Raw genomic sequence first — 27,374 nt, forward strand, 5'->3', positions numbered from 1 at the left:
TTTTCTTGGTGATTAGTGCTAATGTGTTATTTCTTTTTTATAACTTGAGTTAATTTGCAATTATTACTACTTAAAAATTGTATACAACTACTAATCTACAGTATGTCTACTCTTAAATGATTATTGTAGGTCATGTTCAGTGTAACTTTTACTAAAAAATGTTCTTGGACCTAACGGTAGCCAATATATTATAACATCAAATTGCTTTTCAAACTCTTCTGTGAAATTTTTATAACCATAAACAGTTTTCAGAATTTTAAGAAGTTTTTAAATAAATTTGTAGTGTTATTTTCAAGAAATACCAGTGGAAAGGATTAAACTAAACAAAGTCTTTGGTTTGGGATAAAATACCTTTATATTTTCTCATTAAATGTACCAGTTTCTTAAACAAATCAATGGTAGATACAATATTTGTTCTATAATGTATTTTTTTAAATCTTCTTAAATACAGAAAAAGCAAATTAAAAAAAGTTTATCTGAACATACTTGACTACACATCCACTTTCTACAGGTATCTACAACTTATGAAGCTATGAATCTCAGGGAAATTGTTAGTCATCTTGAAAAAATGAATACTTATATCCTTTAATTTGGATTCAGATAGGGAAGAAGTACAGGGAGTGGCAAAATGATCTGAAGGTTTTATCATGACGCTGTACTGTGTAACGAGTAGGTAGTGGGGATTTGTAAGGACAGGCGCATTCTACAGACCATTTGCGGACATTTTTAGTAGCTATGGAGCAGTGGTCAGCTAAGCACCGCAAATTTGTTGTAGAGGCATTTTTAAAAGTGACGATTCCTGCGTTGCTGTTCAGCGGCCGTTCCGTAGATGTTTTTATGTGGCTCTAAGAGGCCGAGTTCCTACTCGTAACATTATTATGATCTGGGTTACTTCAGATCTACTAGGACAATGTTAAAACTGAAGTTGACAGGCCATCCAAGGTCAGTCCGGATACCAAAGAATATTAACAAGTAAGAAGAGCTGTGGAAACCAGTCCTCAGCAGCCGGCCCATAAACAAGCTGCTGCTTTGTGCATGTCTGACCGCTCTGTAAGATGAATATTGTGTTTTGATCTGCATTTCCACCCATATAAAATGGCTCTTTTCTTACAGCTAAAGCCTAATGATTATACAGTGAGGCAAGCAATTCCAGAACAAATTATTGATTTTGTAATGTCTGATAAAAATATTTGAATGACGCGAGACAAAGCATATTTCTTTCTAGACGGTTATGTTAATAATCACCATCTGCTACAAATCCTGAATAATTCCATGTACTAATTACTCCCAAGGTTACTGTGTGATGAGGTGTAACAAAAAGTTGTGATAGGAGGCCATATTTCTTTGAAGAGAGTGGTTGAACAGTTATGGTCAAATTAGATCAACTTCTGAGATTTTAAATCAGATTTAAACGTAAAGTAATAAATTGTGGATATGTTAATGCTGAATTTGATATCCAAAACACTTCTTTACTTAGTGTAATTAACTTTTTGAACTGTCTCCAGATATATAATTTGTTTTGTGTCAATAATTTTCCCACTTGTGGAGAATCCTACAGTTACTTTCTCACAGTTGCCCTTTATATTAATTAAATTGATACTTCATAGTTTATCTATTGCTATGCATTGATCTTGGTGTCATTATTTCTTGTTGAGTCTTTTATTTTATTATCACAGTTAACTTATTTGTCAAAACTGTTACCTACGTCATAGTTCATTTCTTGCTATGCATCGTTCTTTTTAAGCATCTTTCTTTGCTATTGTTATATATTTATCTATTTATTGTTACACATTACTTGTTATCTATGTATCTATTGTTTTGATTACTGGTTGCATATTCTGTTGTTTTTGTTTTAGTCCACTAATTAATTTCTTTAGTCGCTTGTTATGCATGTAGATAAAATTTAAACTTACTTGTTGAAATGGTGATGCCGTTGAAATAAAAAATTTTAAAAAATTGTAAAATTAAAAAAAATTTTTTTAATCCTGTTTGGACAATACTATTACTAATCTCTGCCCTAAAAATTACAAGCTGCAAGTATACGAACATTTGTTGTCAAATCATGATTTCGTCTGCGGACGATAGGCCTATCAATAAGAAGTGTGATAGTTTTAGTAAATTTAATTAAATTTAAGTAGGCCTTCTATTTAACTTGCAAGAAGATATGCAAATGAGAACCTGTAGGGTTTTAAATACCATTTAAGTGAGGTGGACTGGAATTTTATTGCTACTCAGGATTGTAACTTAACATCAAAATAAACTTTTTATTTGTTTTATAAAAACAATTTTTAATCAGTGTTATCTGATGCAAGGTAAAAATTAATAAACCTAACAATAAAACTAAGAAGAAAAAATTAATTGGTATACCCCAGATCAAGAGAACATAAAAAACAAATTTTGTGGTACCATGACATAATATAATAGAATGAATAATGATAATTTATTCAATTAGCTGAAAACTCTACAGACTGGCTATTAAAGAAGCAAAGAGGCGGAGTAATGGAGATTACATAGAAAACTCAGTTAATTAATGTAGAGCAGTGTGGACAATCATTAACAAGGCATCTGGGAAGGAAACTCTACGTAGTCGGTCTAGTAATATTCTGCCTGATGAATTAAACACACAATGTGTGACAGCTATTGAAGAGATCAGTGTCAAAGTAAAAGTTCTGTGAATAGTGCAAATCAATACCTTAATAAGTTATTGCTTCCATTTGAGGAGTATGTTTTTGTCCTGTCAGTGTAGATTATGTTTGTAAAATTGTTTCATCCTTAAAAATTCCCATTCTAAAGATGTAGATGGTTTCAACAGCATTTTAATTAAGGCCATTATTGATTATATAACTGAATTCCTGACATATTCTATGAATTGTATGTTGGATGAAAGGGATTTTTCCCACATGTTTAAAATTTTCAAAAGTTGTACCTGTATATTAAAGTGGGTCACTTGATTGTCTTGATACTTATAGTACCAATCTAGTCTAAGGTAATAGAGAAAACACTTAAACATCAAATATGTATTCATTTTGAAAATTTAAAATTATTTAGTTTTAGTCAATTTTGTTACCGCACTGAGTGTTCAACACTTTGTGATCTGAGCAAAGTATTTGATTGTGTTAGGCCTGATCTACTGGTGAACAAATTAGAATTCTGAATTTTGAACAAAAAATCTGAACATGTTAAGACCCTATCTTGCAAATCGCAAACAGGTTGTCATGGTAAATGGGGCTTATTCCCTTGTGGTTGATATAAAGATAGGTGTGCCACAGGGATCTGTGTTAGGGCTTGTTTTATTCATTATATTGATTAATGATTTTAGTTTAAATGTTTCTAATTTTACTACTATATGCTGATGATACCACTTTGTTAAAGTCACACAGATTTACTATATTTAAACAACTTGGTAGAGACTACCATGAATGAAAGTGTTAACTGGTTTAATGTAAATGGTCTTTATTTAAATGCAGAAAAATCAAAACCATTGTTAATAACTTTTAAGGATATTAAGGATATTAATGCCTGAATCTAAAGTTCTTGTTAAGTTACTAAGAATAATAGTGGACAACAGACTTTCTTGGAAACAACACATTGAGTATGTATGTAAAAGATTATCTAGGGTTATTTACTTATTATGTAAATGTAAAAATTAGTGTCACAAATGTATATAAAAATGGCATTTTGAAAATATTATTAGATAAAGTTTAATAATTTGGGTTAATCGTACTGGTATTGATCAAGTGCTAATAATCCAAAATAAGGCCATGAGAAATTTAGCAGATGCAGCTGTGCTAGATCATTGTAAATCTTTGTTTATAATTAATATTGGTGTTTTAACTGTTATGAATATATAAAAAACATCTGTTATAGATGTAAGAAAAAATTCACGTATTATTTTGAAAATAAACTATTTTTATCATTACAATACAAGGAATAAAAATAAGTTAAATGTAGATAGAGCTAGATTAAGTAAAGCCATGAATTTCCATATTCCCTTTGGCATTAAAATGTTTAATTTGTTACCTTTTGCTATAAAATTTTAACATGTCAGGTTTTTAGTAATAAATTTTATTGTTGGCTAAAAATAGGCTTTTTGAATAATATTAATGAATTTTTTGGCTGTCAGATTGATTATAAGGATTTTAACCTTAGAATAGGCTAGTAATTTAAACCTTAATATTTGACGAAGCCTATTGTAATTATATTGAAAATTATGAATGGCTAATAAATTGTCTATTGTCTATTGAAAAAATCTGATTGGTGTTTTCAGGCACAACAAGTCCTTCTGAACCATATATTTTCCTCCTGTGCATCTTCAGCTCCATTTTGCCCACAACTCCTTTACCATACATCATCACTAGTCTTATTTGGAGACCCTTCCCCCCCTCCAGGAATGCCCATTCCTAAGATATATTTCCTGATATCTTAATGTCTAAAATCAAACAAATAAATAATTGTTCATTTAAGAATAAACATTGTAGACCATAAATTAAGACCATGAAGTTTTTTAATCTTTTGACTATTCAAGTGCCGATGGACGATTGGTCTAAAACGTTGGACTTTGGGTCTGAGCTAGAGATGTTCAAATCCTGTCTGTGACTGTTTTGTCAGTACAATCAACCTTGTACACTGTATCGACTCTCCCCTTTATTCTGTTTGATAAGATACTCACAAGGCCAGTGACCCTTGAGGATGGGCAGAATAAGGTTTAAAAGGAATCCCCCTTAAAAAAAAAAAAAAAAAAAAAAGAAAGTGCATTGGGTTGGCAATATTGGCACAGCAGCATCCATCAGACTATCGCACCAGACATTGTCTGTCTCTGGCTGGTACCTTTTCTTCAGACTAGCCGACCATTACATTCATCTTGGCCGGAACAGTTTGCAGCATTTTGATGAGTGCACACACGTTCAATTCTAATTACGTGTTTAGAGATAATTTTATTTCTTATTTTTTCATGCTGTATGTTTCAATCTGTTTCATGACTAGTTGTTGCGATGATAGAAGAAAAAAGATACTACTGTCCAACCAAACAAATTTGTATAGTCAGAAAGTAAAAGCTTTTAGTATTATTGTGACCCCGTATATTAGGCAAAATAAATACATCAGTTATAATCATACGAATGTAAAAGGTTATATTACAAGGTAGTTAGTAAGTTTGCACAGAGGATCAGTAAATAGCACTTTACCTAAGAATAGGTGGCAAGTTGGACTCTGTGTCTAAGTCAGATCGCCAGCTGGGAAGATTAGTATCGACATCAGGCATAGTTCCTCCATACTTAGGCCCACTAGCACGCTTAATGTTGAATGGAGGCTTGCCGGTGTCCTGGGGCATTTTAACTCAGCATCTGTGAATATATTACCATTAGGAATCCAGTCACAAAAAGTAGCTGTAACAATTAGGCATAGTTTCTCAATTCTTAAGCATTAATACTGAATTAAATATAAAAAAATTATTCTGATCTGTTTTGGAGCTGTTTATGTAGTATGAGAGAGCACAAATAATAGTAATGTGGTCGGCATTCATGTAATAACCAAAGAGGTTTGCTACATATGACCCCAAATAAAACTAAGAGTTTTGCTAAATTTGTGAGTCAAATTTTGCAATTTTCAATGAGGTAGAAAAAGATAACACGAATGCCTTATCATTATCAGTTGGGGGTCGACTAACATTGACTCCTTGCTGGACAAAGATAATTTCTTGAAAGTGTCGAACAATTTAAAATTTAATAAGTCTATTAAGAGGAATTCTGCTGGTTTTGATTCCATCCCACATTATTTTGGGAAACATGCACAGATTTATTTGTAAGATCTCTTTAATTCATCTTAAACTTATGATTGATTACTGAAATGTTTCTTAAAGTGTGGAAATCAACTAAAGTTATTCTCAAACATAAACATGCTGTGGGCTCATTATTTACCCCATGAAGATGTTTTATAGTATTCTTTGTATTAAATATGACCTATTATCAAATATAACAGATTTAAACAATGTGAATATTGGGTTAAACTCCATTTCACCTGTCCTTAGTGCAGTTTATGAATTCTGACACTGCTACAGAATGACTCCTAGAATCTGGAGTCCACGTCTGTCTGAAGATATCCATAAAGAGTCGGTGACTAAGACATTCAAAACAAACTTTTTGCATTGTTTTGACGTCAGAGAAATCTAGGTTACAAAGGACCTGGTTATGGTACCACGGTGGAACAACTGAGTTTTCTAGATATAGCAGGAAGGTAACTAACATAACGTAACAAGTGGAAGGTGAGATAGGGCTTAACTCTATATTCACATCGATTCATGTGAATATTTCATGTAAATTATGTGCAGGAAACTTAACCAATTGTACTGTTTCCAGGACTTGGATGCAGGATATTAAATACATATGATATGGACAATTTTACCCAATTGGCCAGAAATTATGGCAATTATCATGTTCACCATTACCTCCACAATATTATAATATTCTTAAAATGTGTATGGTAACCATCTTAAAACCTTAGGATATAAAAAAACTGCAAAGTTGTTTACATTTACCTCATATTTATAAAAAAAACATTTCATTTACCATGTATGCTGGGAAATATTTCAGTTAAATATTTTACACAAATGCAAATGACTGCCATCTTGAAACTTTTTATTTTTATATAGCCCATATGTACTAGGTATGTCCTAGAAATAAGTACACTCTTATAGTTAATCATATACACTACATACCCTACTTGAAATTTTTTTTACAAGTTATCTCCTTAAAGTCTGACCCTAGAGAAGTTATGGAGTTTTAACATTTCTTCCACTGATCATAGCATTGCCAGAAGTTGTTTTCCATATGCGTATGTGTGGGATTCTTCAGTCAGGAGTTTTTGTATATTGTCTATTTTCCCAAAATATAACCCTTCAACTGTAAGTTCAATTTTGGGAGAAGGAAGAAATCAAAGAGCTAGATCTGGGCTGTTGGGAGGTTGTGGAAATATGATACTTTTTTGCTTAAATTCTTAATTGAAGTACACTGTAAGCTGGTGATTTATCATGGTACAGCACTTCATTGAATGCAACTTCCTGTTGGACTTCATTGCAAGACGTCTTTGTAAAAAGCATGATTAACTGTATATCATGGTGGTGAAAATTCCTTGTGCAGAATACCACAGCTATATATAAAAACAATAATCATTGTTTCCACCTAGGATTTGCTATTGTATACTTTCTTCACATATTAATTATTTTGCCACAAAATTTTGATATAAAAATAAATACATCACTTTCCAAGGCATTTTTCCTCAACATTGTGAATTTGTAAATAAATATTTAAAGAGAACATAATTTTTACTTTATTAAAAATTAAACAGCATATTTTCATCAAATTCATTACATTTCTGCTATCTTAAAAGTAAGTAAAAAATTGATTTACTATCACTTTAAGTAAACCCAAAAAAAACATTTTTCATGCTATTTTTCCTCCCTAATATGGTATTATTCATTAAAAATACAAATATATGTTTTATAACAGTTTCTAAACTACATTTATTTAAAAAATATATACAACAATAGACAGCTTATGTACTTAGTTTTTGTACTTGTTAGAAACTATTTTAAGGCTTGAAGCAGGCGAAAAGTATTTTACATGTTCAACATTGCTCCAGATCTACCGTTGAACAACCTGGAGTGAGACCTCTTAAAAAATTTTCAATATATTTTGACTATGACAAGTCATGGAGTCTTACTGGAGTTCCATCTGAATCAAAAGAGATCTAAGTGATTTTTTAAAATTGAATTATTCATGCAATAATGCATCTCTAATGTTTTATACTCATGAAATTTCCATTCAAGATGGTTTAAACCACCAAAAAGAACTTGTTTCAAGATAAGTATATTCTCTATGCAAAGTGGTTCCATGTGAATGCTTAAGGAGTTTCTCTATGAAGTAGTAGGCTGCAGCTTATTAGTGTTGTTTATGTTCTTTATTTATAAATTATGGATTCTTTAAATGATGAGCATATTTTGGATCTATTAGGAAATATTGATCAAGCTCAATGAAACATCACCATTTCAACCTTTCAGAGATTATCAACATTTCAAAGGGTAAGCCAAATCTTTACAATAATTCAGCCTAAAATCTTTTCCTGTTATTGAGTCCCATTATTATAGAGCAGATTCAAAGAAGCAGTATTTGGACAATACCTTAAACATCTCCAAAAGTGGATGTGTTTTTTAGGAAAAACATCCTCTTACTCGCTTGAAGAAAAACATCCTGATCATCTAATTAAGGAATCTATCTACAGACAAATATTTGTAAGTGAATACAATTTAGATTTCCATAAGGTGAAGAAGGATAATGTGATATGTGTGACGAGTATAAAGTCATAGTTAAAGAGAGTATACCGGTTGATGAAGAGAGCACAAAAACCATCTTGCTGCAAAAAATGCAATGAGTGAAGAAAGAAAACTTGATAGAGAAAATAAACAATTTCAAGTTTTAAGTTTTGACCTGTGACATGGTCACTTGTTCTCAAGTCAAAATAAGCTCATTTTCTTACGTTATAAGTTACCCTCAATTTGAAATAAGGTTATTCTTTTATTAAGTAAACTTACTGTCTATAATCTTACATCAAACTTACAAAGTGATAAAAGTAAAAAAAGGAGTATATTGTGTCATCTGGATAGAAGTTGGAGGCAGAACCGACAATGATATTACCAGTGCAGTTTATGAAATCATCAACCGAGTACACACAGATGAGCCTACCATAACATGGGCATATTGCTGTGTCTCACAAAACAGGAACTAGGTGATGTCAGAAGTAATGATGCTATTGCTATAACAAAACCTAAACCCGAAATCCATCAAATGACGTATTCAACTCTTGGCCACGGTGCTGTTCAGGAGGTTGACAACATCTACAAAATAAAAAGGCTTTAGCAATTACAGAATTTTATTCGCAATTAGGCCTTATTAAACTTTTGCTGAATTTTAATAACAAAAATCCATTCATTGTTTTATGAATGGCGAACAAATATTTTATGAATTTTGCAGCTTTAAGCTAGGAGTTTGTTTTTCATCTGGTCTCTTTTACTGAAGTAAGCAGCATAATGTTTACCCAAATGTTTGATTAAATTCCATTTTGGGAAATCCACAAGGGGCATTCACAGTTGTTAATATAAAACAAAATAAGGTCAACTAGAAAGAATCAGAAGTTAAGGCATGAAGTGGTGCGTTATAAGCTCCAAAAGTGTTACTAATATAACTAAGCTAAGTGCAGTAAAAAAACAACCTCCATATGATGAAATGGTTCACTCCATTTCTTGATTGAGAATACTATAAGGTTGTTTGAGTGCTCACTACAACTATTGACAATGTGTTTTCTTATGAGTCCTAATTTAATTTGTTTTTCAATATTTTTGTAAATAAAAAAAGTGTTAACGTTCAGTCTTTTACATACTCAGTGCCTCTTTATTACTTGGAAGTTTTGTTGTGCTAAGACCTGTGTCTGAGTTCTCTGAAATAAAATCAGTATTACACATAACTTTAAGAAAACAACATTATTGCATTTATAACAAATCCCTTAAAAGCCCACTGTTACAGCAACAATCAGTGCCCTATTATTAAATATATATAATTCAACAAAGTTACAGCTGATATATAGATCTTTGCTTTATTAAGTAACACAATGTCCAAGAGCAATATAGTTCTAAGTGGAGGTTACAACTATGTATATTAATATTCAACAACACTAGATACAACAAGATTCTAATTGCAAACTAATTATCATTTGGTAACAATTAAACCATATTAACAAAAAGGAAGTGTAATCTTATATTAATAGGTAAATATTTCAGCGAACCGTAGGTTATTTATATTGTAATAAACACAAAATGGTGAAACTTTGAATGACCACACCTGAAAACTTGAGTTTGTATAGATAGAACTCTAATAATCCAATCGCACAAAGTAATTGTAATCACATTCAAAGTATAGTTGAAATTTTGAGAAAATTTCTAAATTTATATTGAACATTTGTTCTAAGGAAATGATTATATAGTTTAAACTTTATTACCTGCTAAGACAAATATAAATTCCAAACAGAGGCTGTCAATCAGCTTTACATTTACATGTCCTTGAAATATGCAGTGAAACAGGTTCTTGTTAAATAACCTGCATAATTATTTTTTTTTTTTTTTTTTTTCAAAAGCTTTATTTCTGGTTCAATTACTACAAGTAAATAATTATACACAGAAGTTTGAATCATAGAGAACAGAAGAACATAGAAATATTAACATTAGTGGGTTTGCTCCAATGGAGACACCCTATAACATAATACAGTTAACAGAAAATAAACAATAAAATTAGTACTTGACAAACAATGTAAGTTTCAAATTATAATAAAATGTCTTGAACAAGACGTGCTTTCAGTCTTCTGTTGACAGTTCTTTGGCCAATGTTAAAATGGACAGCACCTGTTGATTGGTCCAGAGTTTCTAGAAATGTAGCACTTAGTTTTCGGATGTAGTCACAGATGGTCGGAATTTCTAATTCATTATGAATCTGTCGGTTTCTAACAAACCATGGAGAATTTGTTGCTATTCTCAAAAACTTGTTTTGGAATACTTGAAGTTTGTTCATTTTTGATTTATGGAGGCAAGGACCCCAAACTGGACAAGCATAAGTTTAAGAGGGGTCTGAATATTCCTTGGTAGATTAAAAGAGCGCATTTAAGTTTAAGAGATGATCTTCTATTGATAATTGGGTACATTTGTGCCAATCTTGTGTTTGCTTGATTTAATTTTGAATTTATGTGCTGTTTATAAGTAAGTTTAGAGTCTAATAAGACACCCAAATATTTAACAGTTCTGTCATTTTCATTCCATGGTATGATGTTATCTTGAATTTCTATATTCCTTAAGGGATTGAATTTTCTTAGCGAAAATATTTTCGCTTCACATTTTAGAGGGTTAAGTGCGATTTTCCAATTAACGAACCAATCCAACAGTAGGTCTGTATCAGTCTGAAGCATGTCAACTGCTGTGTCAATGTCTTGATGTTGGGAAATCAAGGCAGTGTCATCAGCGAAAAGAGCAAGCGTAGAATGAGCTGGAATGGGTAGGTCATGCATGAACATATTAAACAGGATAGGTCCTAAAATTGAGCCTTGTGGCACACCAGCCCGGATCTGTCGAACAGTGGAATGAGTAGAATTTATTTTTATTGAAAAAGTCCGGTTTTCTAAAAATGATTCGATGATGTTTTGCAAGTAATTTGGAAGTCCAGTTTGAAATAGCTTATACAGAAGGCCTTTGTGCCATACTTTGTCAAAGGCCTGAGCAACATCCAGAAACAAAGCAGCAGAGTGTCTTTTATTTTCAAACCCTTGCACTATTGTTTGTGTTAACCTCGCAAGTTGCTGCGTAGTAGAATGTTTTGCCCTAAAAACCGAATTGGTGGGGAGGAATACATTGAGCATCTTCAATGAATCTGCATAGTCTCTTCTGTATTAGCTTTTCAAATACTTTTGCCAGAGTGGGTAGTAGGCTGATGGGTCTGTAACTAGAGGGATTTCTAACAGGCTTACCGGGCTTGTGGATAACAATAACTTCAGCATGTTTCCAGGATTTAGGAAAGTAACCAACGTGTAGGCATGCATTAAATAAAGTTTTTAATAGCTGATGGGCTGTTGGCGGGAGTTCCTTTAATATTAAGTTTGTTATCAAGTCATACCCAGGAGCTTTCCTCAACGGTAGGTATTGGATAACATTTCTAATTTCAGATGTTGAGATATACTAAGGTATGTTTGTATCTATCAGACATGGTCTGCTGTAGTATCATGTGTTGAAGAAATTATCCTATTTGAGGTACCTAGAAGCATATGATTAGGTCCCATCTGTTTTTGTCTGTGAACAAACCTGGTTCAATTAAACGAGACCAGGAATAATTCAATTGTATTAGTGGCATAATATAAATTTTCCTAAGAACTCATGGGAGTTCATATTGTTTATGTGACAGAGTTGTTTATTTTTGTGCAAATTTAAGAGTGGATGATGCATATCTGCATGAAATGAAAAATGTCTTTATTAGAGGTGAAGTTAGGACTATAAAGTCCTCTCTACCACTTAACCTCGTAAAAAATTAAACTAACATACATATACATGTATAACTAAAAATAAATCTATTTATTTACCTTATACGTTAAAAGAATCTTAGCTTTAAAATAATAAAAAACAACATCTATAATTAATGTAACCTTATAAATATTTACAAAACTATAAGACATACACGCATTCATTCAACTTGCATTCAGTTGCCCTAAGGAACACATTTCAAAGCCGCCAACCGCTATACCCCCTGAGCCCCCAGCATCCAAGCCCTGACCTCCGCCCCAAAGCGAGCGCGCTTAACAATGGCTCTGATGTTTATAGGTAAGGCATTCCACAATCGGCAGGCAGAAACTGTAAACAACTTACTAAAGGTAGTTGTTCAATGAATTGGTATAGATAATAAGGATGTACCCCTCCTTGTACTTCGTTCACTTATTTCAGACATAAATTGAAAGTTGTTTGAAAGATAAGTGGGACAATTTGTATTTAAAAGAGCGTGCAACAGAATGAGTGAGTGATAGTCTCGAAGATCTTGTAATTTTAATATAGATAATTGTTTGAATAAGGGCGTTACGTGATCATCACGTCTGAGATTGAAAATGAACCTAATGCAAAAGTTCTGAGCACGCTGGAGTCTATTTGAAAGCTCCACAGTCATGTCATTAATGACTATGTCACAGTAATTGAAGTGAGGCACTACAAGAGTCTTTATCAGCATTATTTTAACTTGCTGTGGTAGATATGAAGCCAGCCGCTTGAGACTGTGAACACCGGCAAAGACCCTATTACATATCAAAGAAGCCTGTTCAGTCCATCTTAAGTGTTTGTCTCAATAATAAGTCCTAGATTTTTTACTTTCTCAGAGTATTCTAGCTCTTGGCCATTTAGTTTTAATTTGGGAGCCGTAGTAAAGTCAATTTTACGAACAAGCTTTGAATGACCTATCATAATACACTGAGTTTTGTCTACATTTAATTTTAGTCCATGTTTCCAAGTCCAGTGAGTAACAGCGTCAATATCGGAATTCATGAGAGTCACACAAGTTTGTATGTCCCTTATAGAAAAGTGGCAGTATATTTGTAAGTCATCTGCATATAAGTGAAAATTGGAATGAGTAATTTGAGTAGTAATGTCATTGATGTACAGTGAAAATAAAAGTGGCCCCAGGACTGAACCCTGTGGAACTCCACGAGTAACTGGTCTCCATCTCGACTGCTTCTCACCCGACCTGACACACTGGCGTCGTCCCAAAAGATGAGACTCAACCCACTTGACACTACCATCAGAGAAACCATCCTTCCTAAGTTTGATGAGGAGAAGGGGATAATAAACACAGTCAAAAGCCTTTGAAAAGTCGAAAAGAGTTAAAATGGTTACCTGACTCTTATCAATTCCAAGGCGTATATCATCAACTATTTTTAGAAGTGCAGTAGTAGTGCTGTGGTTGGAGCGAAAACCAGATTGAAAATTTGATAAAATGTTATTACTTTCAAGGTATATTGAAAATTGCTGATGAACAATCCGCTCCAAACACTTTGATAAAGCAGGGAGTATACTTATTGGCCTGAATTGTGAAGGATTTTGTGGAGAGGAACATTTCTGAAGTGGGCGAACTAAAGCAGACTTCCATGTCAATGGGAACATTGAAGTAGCCAGAGATTAATTGAAAATAGCAGTGATAGTTGGAAGAGTGACTGGAAGAGTATCTTTTATTAACCTTATAGGAATGCCATCGGCCCCGACTGCGTTACTGGACATCCTTATAATAGACTTTAACACATCTGTCTCTGTTACCGGAGTGAAAGAGAACTGAAACTCAGGTTTATCAAAAGTAGCACCTTCGAGCTCGGAGACATACTCCTGAGCCCCAGACTGATCAACAGGAATCTCAACAAAGAAGTTGTTGATATCATCGAGATTAAGGGAAACCGAGGATTAAGTGTTAGGCTTGCCAACTCCAAGATCTTTTAGTTTTGACCATAAAATTCTGCTAGATTGTTTTTTAGACAGGGAAGAGTAGTAAAACCTGATCTTGGCATTTCTAATTTGTTGTTGCACATTGTTCCTTAATTTTTTATATGCAGTCCAGTCATCACGTAACTTGGATCGCTTAGCCTTAAGGAAAGCTCTATCTCTTTGCTTCTGAAGGTGTCAAATAAATTCTGAGATCCATGGAGCAGGCTGTTTGGTTACTCTTTTTGAAACAAATGGAGCGTGTTTATCAAGAAGACCATTCATTAATGAATTAAATTTTGATACCATAATGTCCACATTATCAGCTGATGTGACCTCATGCCATGGAGTTAGAGAAGCATCAATAAACAGGGAATAAAGATTGATATTTTTGTAGTTTCTATAAAACATAACTTTTGGTTCGATCTTGGGAGTTCTTAGTTTATAAGCAAGAAAAATAAGGTCATGTTTGGAAAGGCCAGGAGCAGGAAGTTGCCCGTGGTGTGCAACCAGGGTTTGGTCACAGACAGCAATGATATCAAGCCAGGTGTCGGAAGTCTCAGTGTGGTGAGTGGCTAGCAGAAGAAGTATGGTCATGTTACACGAGTAAAACATATTAGTTAAAAAAGTTTGGTCATAAGTAATTGGTCCAAGTAAATCAGTATTAAAATCTCCCATCACAATAACATGACTGTAGTGAGCCAAAAAAACCCAGAAGATCGTGTTCGAACTCAGCCATGTAGCCCAGGTGAGGAGCTCTGTAACAAACAGCAATTAAAACGTGTGCTCCATTAACACAGACGTCCAGAAACATGTATTCTGGCCGTCCATCTCTGGATGTATCGGATGATAGCAGGACAGAGACAAGGAAGTGTGACCTGATGTACACAGCTACCCCGCCACCACCTTTGTGCAGGCGATCATTTCTGTACAGGTTAAAACCATGCATGTGCATGTGTAGATGTTTTTACTGTTTCACACTACCTGAGTGAGTCTGGAAAGTAATGTTTGAAATTATGTGTAAGATCCCACTGCTTCAATTTTATTTTAATGCAAAATATAGCCTATACAAACTTACATCATTACACACTTAACGTTGTATGTCACTATTTCACACTACCTGAATGAGAATTTAAAAAAGTTTAGTTTGTTACTCTATTTAAGTTCCTATCGCAAAGGCCTCTTTAGTAAATAGGGAATTAAACACACAAGAGTCCAATGCTTTCAACGCTGTGTGGCTATCTATGAAAATCCTTAAGGATTTATCAAAGAAAAGTTTTAAAGAAATATGATCAGAGAATATGTGTAAGACGTCTACCTGAATGTTAATTTAACAATGCCCACTGCTGCAGCCAAACAGATCAAAATCCTGCCAGCACTACAGACATTAAAAACTACTCTTAGACAAAACCTGAATTACAATGTTCAAAGAAGCAAGACTATGACAGCAGTGTCTGGGACACTTGGAAAGGCTTCAATTAACAGCCAAGCAGGAACTCCATTGGATACCTGTCAGCCTCACTTCTGGATTTTGCCATAAGAAAAGAGCACTGAATGTTAGAACAGGTCTAATCATGGAGACATACAAATAATACAGAACCCTTGGCCAAGACCCGCCAATCACATGTCTGCACTGCATGAAGGACCATTTCATAACCTCCTTGACATGATCCTTTCCAGATGTGGTCTCCAGTTCAGTTGTCTATCAAAAACAAAATCCAGATACATTGGTGGACTCTAACTCAATGGTGGAGTCTCTCAACAAAAAGGGACCAATATCCTACAAACATGGCTGTACCCAGTGGAGGGGCAGGTGAAGAAGTTAATAATTAAATAAATAATTAATTAAATGGTTAGAAAGTGATGATAAAAAAACAAATTTAGATAGAGCAATGGTGAACGATCAGTTGTTTACCAATCCAGAGTTGTTCTTCAACAACTCCAGTAAATCAGACCATACGATACTACAGACTGAAACAGTGCAAAATAAGCAGACCTAACATATACTAAAGGGACAGTGATTATGCCTAGATTAAATAAAGGCTGTTCTATACAGTCTAGTGGTGAGGTGGTCGATGTGCGGAGCCCATGTCAACTTTAGATCTAATAAAACCCCTAAAAACTTATGAACTTGAGATGGAAAGCTAGTTTTATATCCGTTTTAAACATACATGTGTTTTGTGAAGTTTACTTTAGCTCCATGACATTATATAGCTTTTCTTATGTTGTTTGATAGAATCTCGATTGTCATATGTTATTCAATGGCACAAAAACTAAAATTCTATCTTAATTTAACTGTTTTCTAATGATGTAAACAGAACCGGCAAGTTAAAATTAGTGCTATAAGCGAGCAGTGTTTCGGTTGGTGTAGTATCTCAGATGCAGAGTCAGTTTCAACTCCCTTAAAGTATTGTATATATGAATTGGCAGTTGCTGGTAATCCTATACAACATAACCCACTCCTGAACTATGCATCACTTATGAATGAAAGTGCCATTCAGAGCACTAGCATATATCCTGGAACTTAGTAAAGACTGAGCTACCTTGAAGACTGCAATTGCGGGATCCAAAGCAGCATTGAGTTAAGACCTGCCCATTGGTTAAAATTAGCTGGGGATGTTGGCCATTGAGAGTCATCTAAATTCAGTTTGCCCCATCTCTAGGCCCTAAAATACAGTCTCTCCTACTAATAATACCTATTTATATAGGTATGGGGGGGGGGTTTTGTATAGTGTTATTATTTATATTATGGTGCTTTGATAAAGCTCCAGAAATATTAAGATTCGGAAGCGGACTTTTAAGTCAACTTTTACAAGTCATATCAATCTTGGCTTTCATTCATATTTCATTTGTCAGTTAAACCTCTGTAATGAATAAAGTATCTGAATCTGTATATAATATGAAACTTATGGATAGCAATAATGATACTAAAGAGTCAAAAGCGCAAAATAATATCCTTGATACCGTGAAACTGAGGATTTATTGTGACTTCAACCCTTAATTCTAGACAACCCATCATGAAAATTCATCTTGACACTCTTGATAAACTTCAAGATGTCTACAAGGGCTAAAAATCCCATCTCAGTAATTTTTCGTAATGCTTTGAATAGGTGTTTCCACCTAATCAGGACAACCCTGCAGAAGCGACATACCTCCAAATCAGATACCAACCTTTGCCATCTCGTTTACTGCAATCTCCTCATAAACATGAAACTTAAATGTTAATGTATTTATTGACTATTCTCTTTTTTACTTAGCAAACAGGTACTTTTTTGTGATCAACAATAAAACTAGCATTGACCTTCTTTATGTTGTGTATAAACCCGTCAAATTTCTATAGTTATTGAGGTGTTTTTGTTTGGATGATTTCAATGGAAGGGCAGTGGAAATATCACTCAAAACCACAGTGAATAACTTGCTAACCACAACCATCCTTATCTTTAAAATTGCATTTCAAATAGAGGCTACAAATAGTGTTTCAATCACTATATTAAAGGTTTGATCATAAAATGAAAAAAAACTCTAAAACTGAACAATTTGTAAATTAATAACATATTGAGGTTTTTTAGCAAACACATTTTCATGTTAAATTTGATGAAAATCAGTATGTTCATTTCAGCTATACTTTTATATGTATACACAGACACAGGCTTGTACGTATTAACATTTTTACGAAAACATCTTTACAATTATGCTGATCCATCCATCCCTGTTTTAAAAACATTTAATTTTGTTAGAGTTCACAATAAATTTTCCTACACCTTTTAGAATACTCAAAAAAGAATACAATTTCATGATATCATCTTCACCAGAAATTCAAGGATATCTTCATATTTTATCAGAAACTGGATTGATGACATCTAACTAAACCAGATTAAAACATTATTTATATCAATGCCAAAGAGTGAACTATCCCCCCAAAAAAACAAAGCATATAGTTCAATAGTCTAAAACTAACAAACTAGACCTATTCTTATTTCTTCATAGTATAAGTTAAACACCATACAATATATAATAGGAAAATATTTTTATATTTTGCTTATATTAAAGGATGAAAACAAAACTCAAACGTTGACAAAACACTGAGTAATTGTGAGGGGTGAAAGCTGCCACAATAATAAAGGAAATAACAAAATAGATAGATACTAATTCATCTATACAAATTTAAAATTATTTTTAATTTTTCATTATTAGGCTACATTTTTATTACAATAATAATCCACGTCCAGGTGCCACATCACAATTGGCATACCTCAAGGTTCAGTTCTGTCATTTTCTGTTCATATAAGCCATTAATGATCTCCCTAACAATAATATAGTGAATACTGTAATATATTCAAATAACATAGCTATTGTTTAACAGGATAGTATCTGACTGATAATCCAATGAGAGAGGCTAATGCTCATGTCTGAAATGGTTTGTTAGCAATAACCTACACTGTAACCACAGTAACACTCAGCATTTAGATGCTTGTTTTAGAAGTTTAAATCATTAAATTTCTGCAAGGTGACTATTTAAAAATTACATATTTTGGCTCATTCCAGTTGAAGAGAATAAAAGATATATTGAAACCAATGTTTGTATTGAATTCTAAAAATTAAAATTTTACTTATTGACATGATACAACTGCATTATTGTATTTATAATTTTATTTACTTATACTTAACAAGTCTGCAGCGGTGTGACCCACCGGTGGCCTTTTACGGACAGATTGACTCACCGGTGGGTCACGAAACAATAGTTTTCTAATACGCTCTGAATATCACTTGGCTGTATTTTAGACATTGAAGTATGTTCACGGTCACTATTAATCATTCCAGAACATGCCTACTAAAAATAAAAATGTACATGCATTTTTCATTTTTAGTTGAAATTGCATTGTAGTTTTAAAGGTATGATAATTTTGGCCATCGTGAACGTGTTAACATATGAAAAATCTTAAGACGTAGCCTATTTGAATTCTGTAAGTTGTTAATGTCAATAAATATTCTTGATTACCAACATTAACTAGGCTAATTAAAACTTGGATAAAAGGAATTTGTTAAAATGTGTAAAAACCATTATTTAAACTTGGCATCCCCAGTAAAAATATGAGAAACTTATCACCCAGCAATCACGGATGGTTTATTATTTGACCTTGATATTAGTATGAATATACTGTCAACAACATATTAAAACACGATTAACATCAATACATTGCCCAATGTTTTTTTTAAAATTCATTGGTATGTACCCGTTTTGAATTAGAATAATAATCAATTACATTTTATTATCTATTCGTGAAATTAAAAAAATAATGTTATATGTTTTTCATTATAAATTTCCGTAATGATACGCCTACATCAGAATAGAGCATTAACAAAATCTGATAAACAGCTTCATTTTGTACTTAAAATTGTGAGGCAGAACACAACATAAAACAATATAATTTTGCCAACTTGTTAAGTGACCTATAGGTACATGGTATTAAAGTCAGTAAACTATAAAAATGCATCATTTTAATTACAAAACAAATGCCACATTGTGGATTTGTTTTTACACTGTAGTCTGATGACAAGACAAAACCTAACTGACTATCAAACAATAATTTTATATTTTATAAAATGTTTTGAGTAAATGTTTATGAGTGTGGTTTACAGATAGATGAAGTTAATGTGCATAGTACATTATACCATACATATTTATATCATGTCACTACCAAATTTTACAGCATTTATTCATAAGTTTATTATAGCCAAAGATAGTATGAATCGCAAAATTTCACAATGTAATGTATTCTGATATAATTATATAAGCTAAGCTTGTATTCATTACATAAGTAATGTTTGTACAACTTCACATTGTAAACTTACCTTAAAGAAAAATTAGTTATTTGTAACAACTTGAACAAATGCCATTTCATTCAAACATAATACTAGGCTGCATAATTCAGAACTTTTTCAAATATGGTAAAGAGAATAAAAATACTGTTTTGTTTACCAAAAATTTGTGACACATATTCTTACAGAGATCCTTATATTCACTGATGACATAAATCTATATCTTAGAATTAAATCACTCTAAAACTGTCAGCAACTACAATTCAAAAGCCTATCAACCTATCTCATTGAGTAAGGTGTAAAAACAAATGCATGAACCTTAACCAAAAAAGGTGTACCAATATAACTGGCCATATTTCCAGATTTCAAATACTCTTAAATTATTTTCTTAAACCATTTCTCTTCAAAGAAGTTATGAAGCAAAGAATCTGAAAGTACAACTTTCCCAATCTCTTGGCTGAGAGAGGGTTACCAACCGTTTTGGAATAATTCTCCATGTCTGGAAACATCTCACTACACATAAGACAATATGTTTTGTCTATCTTACACCCCCCGCTGGAATGCTCTTCACCAGGCCTTCTTAAAATATTCACTACAAAAAGTACAACACAACTTCTTTGTGTTCAAAATGGAATACGAGTTTAGAAATGTTGCAATTTAAGTAATGGCATTCCATTTTTGATCTTTGAGAACTATACTGGAGGGAACTGATGAGTGACATTATCTTCATGTTGAATGGTTTAGTATAGTGCCCTGAACTTCTTGAGTAGAGCAATGTTCTAGAAACTTACTAAGGATCAAGAAATACACAGTTGTTTGGAATAATTCACCACTCAATAATTATGAGTCCAACAGTTATATTCCTCACATTCAGCAGGTGGGGACCGAACCTCTTACCTCCTACCATGGATTTCTTCAATACATTTATTAAATTTTTGTTTAACTGTGCAAAACCTGAATTTTTGTTAAAAAATATTTGTTATTTTATATTGGTCATATATTTTATAAGTTTAACACGTAAGTGATCTATTTTTTTGATCTCAAGATTATATATGTTATTTTTACAGTTAATAGTCCAACTGTTATCTATTCAATGTTGTTCATTTTGTTCTTGTCAAGTATCTAGTCTACTCCTTGTATTATTTATATTGTTCATTGTTATTAAATATATATTTATTGTTCATCCTTATATGTATGTAGTCTTACTGTATTTTCAAAATGGGATATTTATATGAATAAATAAAAAATAAATTACCTTTCATCAACATAAACAAATTTATTTCCTCTCACCAACTAAATATTTCAACATATTTAACGCAAACTTAATTAAAATACCAACTTAGATTGTCATTCTTCTATAGTTAAGATTGCTGTGTTGAATTCTATAGGCCCTAAAGCTAACAAAAGACCTCCGACTTGCTTCATCAAAGGTGTTGGTTACTATTATTTCACAAACATCATCACCTAACAATCATTTTACTAAAATAGTCTGCAGTTAGTATTACAATAAGCTACTATACATTGTAATTTCTGATTCAACAGCATTTTTAAAAAGTTCATTACAAGTTTTCGTGTCGCCCTTTCTTTCTTCTACACATTTTAAAATCTGTGATGTCTCTTCTAGGAGTTTAAGCTCAAAATCTTTCTGTTTCTTACTTACTGAAGGGTTGCTCATTGCTCTATTATGTAACTTGTACAGTGCATGTCTACGATCCACTTTGAACTGAAATCGAGGCTTTGTTTTAGCTGGGTCTTTGCCATATAATGGACTAACAATTTCGGATGGTATGATTGGTGATGTTGAAAAAGTAAATGGTTTAAAGACGCTAACTGATGGATCAGGTGTAGCTGTTACCCAATGACATGGAAGTTTACTATTCAACACAGATACCCAGCTTGCAGATGTGTGGAATGGATCACTTGCTGGCCGACAGATTGTAGACGGTTTATCTCGAAGAATTTGAAACATCCGCTTCACATCAAACTTTCCATCAGCAGTCAAATCATAAAGAAGTTTACGGCCAGCTTCTTCTCTAGGACATCCTCCTGCAGAGAACGCTTCTTTAAAATTGATTTCTCTTTCACCTTTCCATAGATTCTGTTCTTTCACATAATTTAACAGTTGACTTGATTGCTTTGTGATATTAGTTCCAATGCTCAGACAATTTGATATATTTCTAAATCCATTAGTAACACGCTCAGCTGCCCACAATTTTCCTGCCGTCTCTAGGACCCATGACTCTTTTTGATCTGCGATTAAAAATGAATTATGATACAATAAACCTGCATCAGAATCAGAGCAAGGCCCACCCTGGCCATGCTTTTCTAATAGTGTGGTTATTACACTAACAGCTTCATTGCTGGTTGAAGCTCTTTCTAAACCAAGGCGAAGTAAATCCATTCCCAGCAATCTTTCAGTATCATTATCATCATCAACTACTGTCCACACTGCTTCATTTCCGATAACCACCCCACAGTTATTAGCCCCCATTTCTGCTCCCCACATCCAAGCTGGCTTGCTAAGAAACACTGCATGAGTTGAGGGAACCTGATCAATTTCTATGTAAGTACACTGAAGTTTTTCAGAAGGTTTGTGAGTTTGTGATGGGAAAAATACAACTTCTTGAACTTCTCCATTTGGTCTATCGGAATTCTTTCCAAATATTATATCACTACTTGCACACAAATTTGGAAGAACTACAAATGTATCACAACCAAAAAGTGCCATAATTCCCGTATTCTTAGTCTCCTTGAACCTTGTACACAAGAGAACGTAGAAGTAGTTAAGTGAAAAGAATGTAAGATGTAAGAGATAAGATATACCATTACAATTTATTCAGTAAACAAAATTTACCGACTCAGATCCTACAAATAAAGTTTATTTTTTTAAATTAGCTTAAAGAACACTTTTCAACAAAAACGTGCGTACGTATATATTTATTTTCATATTTAAAATATATTCTTAAATTTAAATAATTCGTCTTAACCACACAATACAAATAAAATATTAAATAAATTCTTAAAAACTCACATTAAATTCCCTGACAGCAGTAGCAAGTCAACATTTAACAGCAGAACATTAAAATAACATTATCAGCTGTAATTAAATGTCATATGTTTAGGTTAATCTTTTTCTATTTCGCATCTTTGTCTGTTTCGTCTAAGTCGGGTAACACTTTTTGCATGAAGCTCTTTAAGTACAGATATACTAATTTAGCTTTGCACGCGGATCTGGCCAACTCCTTGTATTAAAAACATAAATCGTACATTTACTAGGTTGCGTTTACGCGTTCACCACTGAAACCAAGGCGCAAAAACCGTAATTATTTTTTATTTAATTCTATTCCTTATGTAGTAATTTGTGAAGTACTGTTTTTAATAGCTATTCTAAATTGCAATAGTAAGATAATAGTTTAGAAGCATTTTTTTTTCATTTGGAATATCTTCCAAAGAAATTGTCTAAGTTTCCCATGAATAAAATGTAGAGTAACATTATTTATTTTCAAAAAATACAACCAATAAAACAAACAAATCCAAAATATATCATATATATGTTGCGTTTTTGCAGCAAATAGCATAATAAAATTCATGTATTTATGCAATTACGCATCCTTTTAAATGATGGTAACAAAATTTAAAATTATATTGCCATTTTACATTACGATTTACGATAATAGATTCGAAAAAAATGTGTTGATATTATAATGAGAACAACAAGAATATGATATAAACAAATACAATTGTTTGTGATTTTAAATTTACATTATCCAATATTATTTTTTTAGGAGTTTTGATTTAAATTTCCTCGCTAAAGGATTCTTCATAGTCACAAGAATTATCACTGATATAAATATATGTATGTATATATATATATATATATATATATATATATATATATATATATATATATATATATATATACATATATGTATATCGGATTCGTTTTCTACCAGTATTGCAAAGGAATCTAGAAGATTACACGTCTCGGATTCTGCACACAAATATTCTTGCTCAATTTTCTTCACATTCATGTACTTAGCAGGTCATTCTCTTGTACCCATACTAGACATTTTGCGCTCGAAGAGAACTTTAGCTTAAGTACACGTTGTATTTCCTTTGGCTTTGCTTTCAGCCCAAATTTAAATTCATTGAAATGGATTGAGATTTGAAGGATATGGTGGAAGTCTGAGTATATCACATTGCTACAGCTGAACTGTTTTGTCCAAGATGTACCTGTAGTATATTGAAATACAGTTTGTATTATTTTCACGGTTTTGAATCGAACAACGTGTTTTTAATAATCCCGTCAATGTGTGTATATTGTGAGTGGAATTTAAAATCCATTATAACAAAACATTACAATACTGAACAAATCTATGTTTTTGCTACTGCACATATGTATACGGTTCAGACACAAGAATTTCACCACTGAACATTTTCCTTCTTTAAAAGCTAGTCTATAAGGTTTTGTTTCTGATTTTTTGTTGTAGGATTTTTTCAATTTGAGCATTATTGGGTATTTATCTATAACTCAAATTAATTTTAGCTCTTAATTCGGGCTTATTTTTTGTTCCGTCCACTTCAGAACATTTCTCCGTTCACGAGGTCGTAGCTTCTTGCTTCTCAGCAAGTAAATGCATTTTGCACGAACCCTTCTTTTACAATTGCATGATAATTATATCTCAGCCTTTGAAATTGGTACATGCACTCGTTTAAAGGACATGCGTATATACAGGACCTGGCCAGGACCTGCTATAACGGATACATCAGAAACGTTGAAAACAGCATTCCGGGAAACATTAAATCTTTCTGGTCCCATATTAATAACATGAAAAGTGACTCAACCATTCCGAACACTCTTACCTTAGATTCAAGAGTGGCTCAAACGCCAAAGGAGAAATGTGATCTTTTCGCTGAGTACTTTTCTTCCGTCTTTCAAGTTGCAAATGTGCCTGCTCCAGACTTTGACTTTGGATGGAATTCTACAGTCCCTCAGTGTATCATTACACCAACTGATATTGAACGTAGACTAAATGCGCTTGATGCTGGTAAGAGTGCTGGACCTGATAACATACCGCCATTGGTACTAAAATTTTGTTCATCCATCTTGGCCCCTCATCTTGCCTCCTTGTTCTCCGCATTGCTTCGGTCCGGCATCTTTCCCTCTGCTCTTAAGCATGGATTTGATGTCCCTATATTTAAGTCTGGTCACAACAACAATATTAAGAATTATAGGCCGATTGTGATCCAGTCTGCTCTGGCTAAAGTGTTTGAGAGTATCATCATGGATCATCTGTATTTTCATCTCCGCAAATTCATTTCTCTGGAACAACATGGGTTTCTACGGTCTCGCTCAACAGTGTCTAACTTGCTTGAATTCCAGGAGTATGTCATGACAGCTATCAATGATTCTTGTCAGGTGGACTGCATCTATTTGGATTTATCTAAGGCCTTTGACAGAGTTTATTTTTGCTTCCTCATTGCTAAACTGAAGGGATACGGTGTTAAGGGGTCACTCCTAAATTGGTTGAGTAGCTACCTTAGAGACAGAATTTTTACAGTGAAGTTTGATGGAAGTACTTCAATACCTATAATTGTGTTATCTGGAGTTCCCCAAGGGTCCCACTTGGGTCCCTTACTCTTCTTGATTTTTATGAATGACATCCATGGGATTATACTTACAAACTTCCTCATATATGCTGATGACATAAAGATTTTTGATAAGGTTCATTCTGATGGTAAAGCCCTGCAATGCTCACTAAATAACATCGTTAACTGGTGCAGTTCTAATGGTATGGAGCTGAATGCTGGCAAATGTGTTGTACTATCTTTTAAACGTGGTTCTAACATCATCTTAATAGACTATTTGCTGGATAATGCTCCACTGAAAAGAGTTGTTAAATTCAAGGACTTGGGTGTGTTTCATTCATCTTCTCTCAGTCCCTACGATCACATACAGCATATAGTTTCTAGAGCCAACTCGTTGCTTGGATTCATCTTCAGATCAACTAAACACTTCGTCTCGCCATACTCTATGGTGATCTTGTACAAAGCCCTAGTCCGCCCTATTCTTGAGTATGGGTCTATTATTTGGCCGCCTTATCAACTCAATCATGTACACAGTCTAAACAACGTACAGAAACGCTTTGTCAGGATGCTTGGCTGGACCTATTTTAGCACTCCCATTGCTGAGATTGAAAACCAATTTGCTCTCCGTCCACTAGATTCGAGGCGTCAAATCAGTGACTTGGGTACGTTATACAAGCTAGTAAATGGATTGATTAACTGCCCGGTTCTACTCAGCAGTGTTGATCTCTCTGTCTCAAGAGGTACTCGTTCCAGAACGATATTTCAAAGACGCCATAGTTCGACTTATTACTCCTACCACAGCGGCCTCTCTAGACTCCTGAGAAATGGAAGTGATATTGCTACTCATGTAGACTTTTTCAATGAATCTGTTGTGTCTTTTAAATGTAAGGTAGCTTCCATTATTTGATATGTAATTTAGCTATCCAGTTAGCCTATAGGTACTAATGTCAGTCTTGTTACTTATTTTCCTAGTTTAATTCAATATTTTTTTGTTACCATTCGTTAAGTAATGTATCTATTTGTTTCATATTTTGTTATTGTTGTGTAGTATTTATTAATCCTACTCATATTCTTGTTACTGTTGTACTTATATATAAAACTAAAACACTAAGTTACTCTGTACTATTCTATTTGTATAAATGGTGTGTACCGTTGAAAATAAATAAATAAATAGTTTAGTTGGTCCATTAGACCAAGCTTTATTTGAGAGACGAAACGATAGTGTGTATGTTTAATCCAAAAGAATTATTAGACGTTGATTTTCATCGAATATCTGGTTTTTCGATTAATTATTTTTTTATTATTTGCCGGGTTTTTTTTACCAAGAAACCTTCAAAATCTATTAAAACCCGCATTACACTTCCGCTGTACCCCACAAAGTTGATTTTTATTTTAAGGCCTCCTCAATAACTTGACAGCAAAAGTCGACGTTCTTCAAGGTGAGAATTATAAACGCATCTTCCAACTATACATTTATCAAAATTGTCTAGGATTGTAACAGTTCTGCATCAGAGTAGGATTTTATTTGGTGTAGAAAATCTACCACTCTCTTCACAGAATAAAAATAAATTTTAACTCACTGTTTATTACAGTCACAACATATTCTGATACATCCATCGCAGCAGTAGCCCTTTTACGAGTTTTTGATGGAATGGTTAACATTTTATCTTCTGTTATACATTGATACGTATAGCTTACAAGCCTGGCTATGAATGACTACTTTTAATTTTGGATTTCGCTACGTCAGACCTACTAATTCTTTAGCTAAGCAGTAAACAATAAGGTAAATTATTGACAAATTATATGAATAATTATTTAGTATTACAACGCAATTGTATTAATAAACTAATTGAGTAACAGAAACACATACTATACAATGATTCGCTTTTGAACTAAGCAATGTCACAAATGAGACAAAGTGACGATGAATAGC

General features: G+C 33.1%; 3 protein-coding genes across 3 annotated transcripts in view; all 3 read right to left on the bottom strand.

Annotated features, from left to right (window-relative positions):
• LOC124370753 (WD repeat-containing protein 37) overlaps positions 1–20,761 on the bottom strand; it is a 45,522-nt gene extending 24,761 nt beyond the window's left edge. The window contains exons 1-2 of the mRNA XM_046829055.1: positions 19,886–20,761; positions 5,184–5,342 (exon numbers count right to left, since the gene is read on the bottom strand). Coding sequence (XP_046685011.1) covers positions 5,184–5,329 — 146 coding nt within the window. The 5' untranslated portion in view covers positions 5,330–5,342; positions 19,886–20,761. The remainder of the gene's footprint in view (positions 1–5,183; positions 5,343–19,885) is intronic.
• A 342-nt stretch (positions 20,762–21,103) lies between these two features.
• LOC124370743 (secernin-2) lies at positions 21,104–22,821 on the bottom strand. Its single transcript, XM_046829047.1, has one exon. The coding sequence runs from the start codon at positions 22,578–22,580 to the stop codon at positions 21,354–21,356; it is 1,227 nt and encodes a 408-aa protein (XP_046685003.1). The 5' UTR covers positions 22,581–22,821; the 3' UTR covers positions 21,104–21,353.
• Positions 22,822–24,950: 2,129 nt separating this feature from the next.
• The window catches only part of LOC124352958, a 52,843-nt gene continuing 50,419 nt past the window's right edge, over positions 24,951–27,374 (bottom strand). The window contains exon 6 of the mRNA XM_046802716.1: positions 24,951–25,175. Within this exon, the coding sequence (XP_046658672.1) occupies positions 24,951–25,175 (225 nt within the window). The remainder of the gene's footprint in view (positions 25,176–27,374) is intronic.

This window comes from Homalodisca vitripennis, chromosome 1, assembly GCF_021130785.1.
Source record: "Homalodisca vitripennis isolate AUS2020 chromosome 1, UT_GWSS_2.1, whole genome shotgun sequence".
NCBI lineage: Eukaryota > Metazoa > Arthropoda > Insecta > Hemiptera > Cicadellidae > Homalodisca > Homalodisca vitripennis.

What these genes read in the sequence shown, in the direction of transcription:
- LOC124370743 (XM_046829047.1), bottom strand. Translation starts at nt 22,580, where the DNA reads ATGGCACTTTTTGGTTGTGATACATTTGTAGTTCTTCCAAATTTGTGT.